Raw genomic sequence first — 8,644 nt, 5'->3', positions numbered from 1 at the left:
CCATGGGTATATTTGCAATATCAAAGCTGGGAATTCTCTCCTGACTGAGTTTCCTATTTTTAATGGCCTAAAGTTTATTAAATTTGCTTTCACAATCTCGACATATAAGTGTCTAGACAGAAATCGTTTCACTTCAAAGAGACCTTGTTCCGCTCCTTTGTGTTCTTATTCAAATATGGTAAATTTGTGTAACAATAGAACCACGCGCTCGATAGTACTTAAGCAAGTACGTTTTAAAGCTTTGTTGAATACATCGTTGATTACATCCTTGTTAACATCCTTGATTATATCTGGGATTACAAAAATGAAGAGGCTAGAGGTCATGTCAGTTGTTGGCCTGACTGACCTAGATTAAAAGTTTACTGTGGAACCAAGTGCTGTCTCATCCTTGACGTCCGTAGAAGCTCGCTTGAAGAGGTCGCCTCTACCAGGGAATCGTGACGAATTCCCGTTCTCGCTGCGGAGTTGTCTCTACTAAGCTAGCTCCCTCCCGTTATTGTTGTGCCTTCCGCGAAAGTCCAGTTTGGGCGCGCGAAAACTATCGCCACACAGATCACATTCCCTTCGACTTGTTCATTCATCACTAGTTATTTTTCATTATTCGCCTTACTGATTGGGGTAACGAGATTTTTCACGACGAGATCTTGTCTCTATAGATTGAATACATTAAAGGTTAATTATGTTCGGCTTCTGTCAAAGTGTCAGAGAGCTTTTCCTTGAAATGCCGCCCAAACGCGTGTTTCGAGAACCAGAGAGTCCCGAGGAAAAAGAGAAGTACTTGGATAGTTGTATGCCAAAGTCTACGCGATATGCCACAAAGTGGGCTTACAAAATATTTGGCGAGTGGCAAAGTTCAAGAAGAAATAAAGAAGCTAACTTTGAGGAAAGGCTGATAGTTTCTAAAGAAACTGTTAGGGGCTGCGTCGGTGGGGGTAACAAAATAATTTGGATATATCAACAAAGTTGAAATGGTAAATTGGCCACCGTAACGATTACAAAAGCTGACGTTTCGAGCGTTAGCCCTTCGTCGGAGCGAATAGAGGAATTGTGGGTTGTGTGTGCTTTTAAAAGCAGAAATGGAGCTACGTTATTGGTGGGAACATGGCAACGAGAAAAACACGAACAAATTAGTGCAATGAAAAAAAAGAGAAAAAGTTTTTCTCGTTGCCATGTTCCCACCAATAACGTAGCTCCATTTTCTGCCTTTAAAAGCACACACAACCCACAATTCCTCTATTCGCTCCGACGAAGGGCTAACGCTCGAAACGTCAGCTTTTGTAATCGTTACGGTGGCCAATTTACCATTTCAACTTTGTTGATATATACAAATTATAACTTTGAGGAAAGAAGATTCAAAGTCAAAGTGGACAATGTCTAAAGCTTAGAAACGAAGCTTCTAAGCTTTAAATCCTTGAATGTTTGGTTGACAAAGTTTGTAGCGGAGGTGTGTAAAGAGAATGGAGAGTGATACCCTCCTAGAAGTTTGTATAGTATCTGCTGTGGATTGCAGATCACTAGTGACCTAAATATAAAGATCACTAGCGAACTTTACGTAAAGATCGTTTTATTTGAGAATAAGCGATAATAGCATTGTTTGCACATTGAACCCCAGGAACTGAAATCAAAGCCGCCACCGGACTTTTCAGAATGATCGTAGATTACCAGGTATGAAGGGTCATACACGTGATGTTTTATCAATGTTTTGATGGGCTGTTAGCCTCATAAATTATTAATGAGATTTTGAAGACCAATTACAGAGCGGAATGAAGCCAGAAAAAAATGCATGAAAATTGCTTCATCTCTCTTATGTAAACGTTCATGTCACAGAAACAAAAAGTTCAAAAATTTGATCGCGGGTACTTTTAGGACATCTCCGGTATATCGTTTTCATTTACGGGTGGCAACGAATTTAAAATCAGCAATGGGAACTTATACAAGTGATCCTATAACCAGTTTTGTAAGGTATATTTATAAATTTAAGCCAATTTACCCCTTGCTGTATATTCACTCCGTTGACAGAAAAGGATGATTGATTTCCTTAGAAAACGGTAAACAAATGAGACGAAAATCAGCACTAGGCTAAAACGTAAAATATGACATCGGTTGGTGTCTTAGCATTATCCGAAAGCGTTATTCTGTTGAATGCCGTTGTGAATATTTTGTTGTAAACAGAGCACATTTACAGAACGTTAAATCTTTAGAACCAAAAAAAAAAGTGTTATTAGGGCTTCTGCAAACGTCTTCCAATTTCGACGTTCATACTGACTGACATAATTAAGACGAAAAAGATTTGGAACTTAAAATCAGATGATGCAATTTAAAAAATGGGAATAAAGTAACCCTAACGTTTTGTGTCAACTCGCTATCTATTCTTAACAGCATAAATAAGCAGGCAACTGAACGAAAACACTGATTACGGTGTTATATTTACAATATAACTTTAAATAAGTTAAAATATACAGCTTATACTTATCACATGGAACTCTTTTTTTTTAATTAATAACATTTTTCTACGACTTCTTTGAATCTCTTTTTGGCACACTTCTCATACCAATTGATACGAACTGACTATGAAAGAAAAAGTTTCTTTCAAAAGCATTTTTGAAGGGTGCGGGAGTCGGAATGGGGATGATAACGAGAAAATGACGAGAGAATATAGAGCGACTTGAGTTGAAGAGATCGATTGCCCAGTCGGACCAAATCCTTTAAATCGAGTCTCTAAGTTTTTGTCTCCCATCTCACACATGAAGAAAAATTAAAGTTGGCAAACGTCATTGCGAAGCTCATTTTCTTTCAACATTTCTGTCCGCCACGCTCAACTCGTCAGTAGATAGGAAAAGAGTAAATGGCATCATTCACAACCACGTATGGAATGTAGCTCATGGACGGCATCGGTTGTTGGCATACACAAGCAGCGGAATCGTCTTTCTTTTCCTGTTTAGCATCTCTTTTCCTCAAGCGAGCTCGTCGATTGGAGAACCAGACCTTAAGAGACAAGCAGAATTACGATTTAAACAAAAAAAATGGAGATCATGTTGACGCATAACAACCTAAAACACTGCTTCTAAAAAAATTAGGCGCCATTTTGCCAATGGCTAGTATACGAATGTCACGTCTTCCGGGATAAACACGAGCAGTGTAACAGATAGAAGTGCGTTTATATTGCCTATGTTTGTATTGTATGGCTTGTTATCGAGTCTGGTTCGCTCTAATTGTTTGTTAATAATTTGAATATATCAACAAAGTTGAAATGGTAAATTGGCCACCGTTACGATTATAAAAGCTGACGTTTCGAGCGTTAGCCCTTCGTCGGAGCGAATAGAAGAATTGTCGGTTGTGTGTGCTTTTAAAGGCAGGTTTGTTAAGTTGTAGCCTTGATATTTTTTTATTGTCAAAAAAGGCTACCCCAATCGAATGTACAAAATCAGAAGAAACCAAGTTTGACTTTTCAATATCTAGATTAGAATTATCCGTATGCTTGTGGATGTCAGTCTGGGTTTCGCCTCAAGTATTGCTTAAATTTGTGTTATTCTGTTATTCTATTCCTAAACAAACTTCATTAATGACAACGATCCCCCTATTCAACCTTTCGATAGATCGAGAAAAAAATTATCTCTAAGGTACCTTTAAATAACATTTTCAGAAAGAGCTTTTTAATTGATATGTTTGACGAAAAACTAAACCTATAGAAAGGTAGGTTCTCCGAAATGTACGTTGTTGCATATATTTCAATATAGAAAGATGGTTTTCCAACCTGCACGCGAGCTTCTGTTAGTGACAGTCTCTGAGCTAATTCCTCTCGTGTGTACACATCCGGGTACTGTGTCTTCTGGAAGGCCTTTTCAAGGGCCCGTACTTGGTCTTGTGTAAATTTGGTGCGGCTGCGACGTTGTTTTCGAGCGATGAAGAAATCATTGTCCAAACTGCTGTACGTGTAACTTGGTGAAAAGGTGCTCAAAGTTTTAAATTCTACTCCTGCAAGACATATTTTTTCATCGATGCAGAAAAAATTAGCTGAAAATATCATTTATCCCCCTTCCCCCATATTGAGTATACCCTGACGCAAGAGTGAAGAGGAAGTTAGCTCCTTTTCCACCAGTTTGTAAATATAGCGTGACAACTAACAATTTGAGATGACGTCAATTAAGCCGATCAAGACAAACGTCAACTTTCCTTTCTCTTTCCAACTGCCTTTATTTTAAAGAAGTAGCTGCACCCAGCGCAGTATTTTAAAATCAAGTCGGACGCGAGCAGTACCTCAATTCATCATTCTGAATGGCCGAAATTGTTTTTAGGAGTATCTGACTCAAATTATCGGCATTTCAATATCAGCACGATTTTTTTTTGGAATAATGTTTTTCATCATAGTTATCTAATCGTTTTATTACTAAGCTTTTGAGTTTAAAAAAATTTTTCGAGACTAAAAATATTTTTTTTTTCGTTTGGACTTGATGACAATCTTGAAAAATACATATGCATTATAAGTACTAATGCCACGTCAAACCCGAGACTACAATGGACAACGTAATCATTTATACAAAACGAAAACAGTAACAAAGTCAACAAAGTCACCTGGTGGGTAAGAATCTGTGTCGTCCTTAGCTGTTGGACTCGGTGGATCATCTTCCTCTTTCACAAACGTCGGAGGTAGAAAAAACTCTTTGTCATCAGAATCCTTACAGCTCTTTCCACTTGACTTATTTCGCCACAGAACAGTATTCTTTCTTTCCCCAGTTTCTTGCACGATCTTGGACTTTAATATTTGACTTATGGCGTTAAGTGAAGGCACGGTACTTTTGGTGCATACATTTTCTCTAAGGAGACGATCCCGAATCTCCCATGAAAAGATTCCTCCGTTCTCATTTCGGTAATGGTCAATTTTTTGTTCGATTTCTGGAGTCACATCGCGAGCTTTATTCAAAGCGACCATTCCAGGATCAACGGTACCCGTCTCTTGGTATCGGCACAAGATTTTACTTACACAACCATGAGAAACTCGCAGTTGACGGCTAATGTCACAAGGCCTGACACCTTTTTGTGCCAGTTCAATGATCTTCCATCGAAGAAGTTTTGGAAGTGGTCTGCCATTTATGAAAACTCCACCGAGCTGATTTACTTTCCCTTGACCTAAGTTTCAAGGCAATCAGCCATACGAGTAAGCATCTCGCAAATTCGCCGTACTAAGCTAAAATTAAAAGCGCTATTTTTCCCTGATTCACCCAGTTTTACATCTTTTCATGTTTAGTTGGTGTCAAAAAGCACTGAAGGAGTTCCAAAAGATTTTTACTGGTTTAATTTATACGGAGAACGAAGGCAGAACGAATCATGTGTGGAGCGAGGACATATCGCTTAAGTTTAATTGTACTTTGAGGTTTAAGGGAAAGTAAACAGCGCACTAAAAGGTTACCTGTAAATGTGAAAGCTTCCATGCTTCTTAGGAGTCTTTGGAACTAAAGTATGCGACAGTGATGTAGGACATAGAATTAACCGTACATATAATGCCTAGCTCCTTTTAAAGGCTCATATTCTTAGCTCGATGACGCAGATAGGCGTCAATAGCAACTATTCAGTTAAAGGGTTTAGTCAAGCGTTGTGGTCTAATATAGCATTAAGAGGTATTAAACAAACAGTAGCTTACAACAATTAGTAATTCAGGAAGTTTTAAAAAAATGATCGTTTTGTTTGGGCGACCAAGCCTTGCAGTGAAATTTCGCATCACGAAAGGATAGATCACGATTCGGTTTCTCACTTCTCAAGTCTACTGGATTTCGTGCAGGGTTCATCGTTTTCAAATCGTACAATCTTCAGTTGGCGACAAGTAATCTTTATTTACCGTGATATTTGTGAGGCGCCATTTACTGACACTCAACTATATTTGTTACAAACAGCATGTAATTTAAATATTAAGTAGATTGGCATACTTCTAAAGTAAATTTGAAATGAAGGGCAATGCGGGACAACTTGTAGTTTCCTTGCGATGTTATGATTGTTTCATTCTAGAGGTTCGCTAAACATTATACTATTTCGTTTTGCTGTTCGTCGTAGATATCAAACATAGCGATTTTTCATGGTGTTAAGGCGATTTCAGTTGTTAATAAGCGAATGTTTGGAAGGCAGTATAGGATGCATCAACGGTTGATCAGGTTAATTGACTTCGTGTAAATAACCATGTCGCTCTTGACAAAAGGACGTGGACTTCAAACGCTGAGTCACGAATATTGTGTCACCATGGTTATCTCACAAACATTATTAAAGAGTTCAGTTACTAAGCCGCTCAAGCCAATCTTGAGCATTAAACCAATCAACATGCCAAAGAAATAAAGTTCTCTAACCCTTTCTTTAAGCTTTTATGAAAGTAAGAACTGCCGGTGATAATTTTTTCTTTATGAGTGTTGACTTACAACCAGTGGTTCGCTCAGTTTGAAAACAATTATAATAAACACCATGTGAAAATGCCCGGCAGCCGAGCACAGCAGTCAGAAATTTCCACGGAAATTCCACTGAAAAGTTTATTTTAAACTTCTTTGTTTAGAGATGTCGAGCGAATCCAAAACTTAATTCGGTTTTTTAGTGAACAAATATTTCCGAGATTGTGCAAACCGTAAATCGGCAAAACTCGTAGAAATACCCAGCGATACTACACAACAAAACGTTTAGTAACATATTTAAATTTCGTTCTCGTGTAACTGCTTTTCTTCGTTCGATTTATGTAATAAACTTGGATCAGTGTTCGTCAGAAAAGTAATTTAAATTGTCCACAATTTTTTTTCGTAGCTTCCGTCCAATTCGTCGCTTGCGCGATGCGAGAAAACCTGTCTAGCCGGTTCTCTAGAGTACAAATACCGCGAGATATCTAAATCTTTTTGGGCATTATTTGTAGAGTCTAAGAAACACAATTGGATGATAAAAGGCAATATATAGTCTTCCTCATCCGTGACGTTCTCATGAATCCGTCATGATAGAAGTTTGCTCGTTGACGACTTGTAATGTTTTCTTGCGCACAAACTAATGCGGCCGTCTCTCAGTATTCGCTTTATCGCAAATATCGAAATCAAATAATCTCGAGTCCTAGCGTTAGGTCGTTCGAATGTTTATGTTTCTTAGCTTCTTGAGGGTTTAGCTTCGTAAACATATTTCAAATTTACATATGCCACAAAGTGCCCTCCTACAAGCGAAAACCTAGGCATCAGGTTTTGTCAGTGTTAATTGAGCCCTCTACCCCAAAAGCATACTTTTGACATTCAACCACTTTCCAGCCATGGAGTGTTAGGCCAGTGGCTGAGGTGTAACAAAGCACAAGCCTCACTACAAGTCATGCGATACAGGCTATCAATCAGAATGAATAGGAGAAGCCTCTTCCAGGCTCAGAGAACTGGGGAAAAAGGGTAGTTCGCCGTGGAGTTTTAAAAACCTACCCTCCCCACCCCTTGAGCTTTCCGCATGGAGCCCATTGCAACCCATCCTTGGATAGGTTGGTAACTGAACTGCGTGTGAGCATTAGCCTTAACGTTAAGCCATCTGCATTTCCTTCGGCCAGGCTTGCTTGAGTCGGGCGGTGCCCACCTCCATGCGAAAACCTAGCCGTCAGGTTTCTGCCTTCTGCGTTGGAATTTCAACCACTTTCCAACCACAGGGTGTTCACCACTAGCTGAGCCCTGGGCAGGGCATGAACCTGACTGTCAATCTTGAAACACAACGGGCATGCTTTTCAAATCCATTCAGACATAGATACATATATTCTTTTTTGGATGAATTTACTATTAAAACAGTGGAACAGTTAAGTTTAGCCTTCCCAGTTGTCACACGCGATTACGGCAGGTTTGCCGTTCTTAAAAAGATTTCACAGCCGATGGGAAAAATTTTGAACGGAGAGAAACTCTGAGAGATTCTTGTAGTAGGTTAACCGAGGTATTTACTTCAACGCCAAATTAATGCATTTCAGCGTTAAAGAGCCAAAATGTGTGATCTTTTTTTAGCCCATCAGAAAAGTATCTTACTAAAGTTTCATTGTGCCGTTACCCAAGGAATTTTTTGTTAATTTTTCAAAATATTTCAATGCGAATGCTTCTGTTAAAAGACACAACTAAGGCTGAAGAGCTTAGTTAAATGAGGAGAAGTATCAGGAAAGTCTAGGTGTTATCTCATTGACTCACATAAGTTATTTGAATTGGAATGGTAAATAAGATGATAACTGATCCGGTATATAATTGCACGTTCATTCCTCGGAAGTTCCTTACCTTCCCCTTTCTCCTAGTTTTGCCTGCCTTGAAGAAGCATAGTTGAACAACATGTTTTTACGAGTGTGGAATCTATGTGATTATAAGCTTCAACTATGACAACTCAAGCACAGTAATAGATTTAAGATAAAGTTTAGAACAGCTTTATCGAGTAATCCTTAGTCATGCAATCTTAAAATAAGTAAAAATCAAAATAGCGTTAATTTCAGGTTTTGCTTAAGTATTGTATTATCTACAAACTAGCTCGTATTAAAGGCCATAAATCTCATAACAAAACGAAGACATGATTGAAAATTGAGAAAAAACACTCAGAATCACAGAGGATTAACTTTTGTTGATTTGTGTTGTGTTTCAGTGACATGACAGTAGAGATGCAGGATAGTTGGCACTTACATGGAGATATTACA

The 8,644-nt window shown here is 38.5% G+C and overlaps 1 protein-coding gene across 1 annotated transcript; it reads right to left on the bottom strand.

The window, feature by feature from the left end:
* Positions 1 to 2,397: 2,397 nt before the first annotated feature.
* On the bottom strand, positions 2,398 to 5,546 carry LOC111325851 (paired box protein Pax-3). The gene is made up of 4 exons (XM_022929769.2): positions 5,408 to 5,546; positions 4,573 to 5,127; positions 3,755 to 3,975; positions 2,398 to 2,985 (listed from the first exon to the last, which is right to left on the bottom strand). Exons 1-4 carry the CDS (start codon positions 5,427 to 5,429, stop codon positions 2,824 to 2,826), a joined length of 960 nt encoding a protein of 319 aa, XP_022785504.1. The 5' UTR covers positions 5,430 to 5,546; the 3' UTR covers positions 2,398 to 2,823.
* Positions 5,547 to 8,644: the final 3,098 nt, after the last annotated feature.

The sequence above is a fragment of the Stylophora pistillata genome, chromosome 4 (genome assembly GCF_964205215.1).
Source record: "Stylophora pistillata chromosome 4, jaStyPist1.2, whole genome shotgun sequence".
Classification (NCBI taxonomy): Eukaryota; Metazoa; Cnidaria; class Anthozoa; order Scleractinia; family Pocilloporidae; genus Stylophora; species Stylophora pistillata.
Note: the sequence above shows the minus strand (reverse complement) of the source record. Positions and strands in the feature narration are given on the sequence as shown.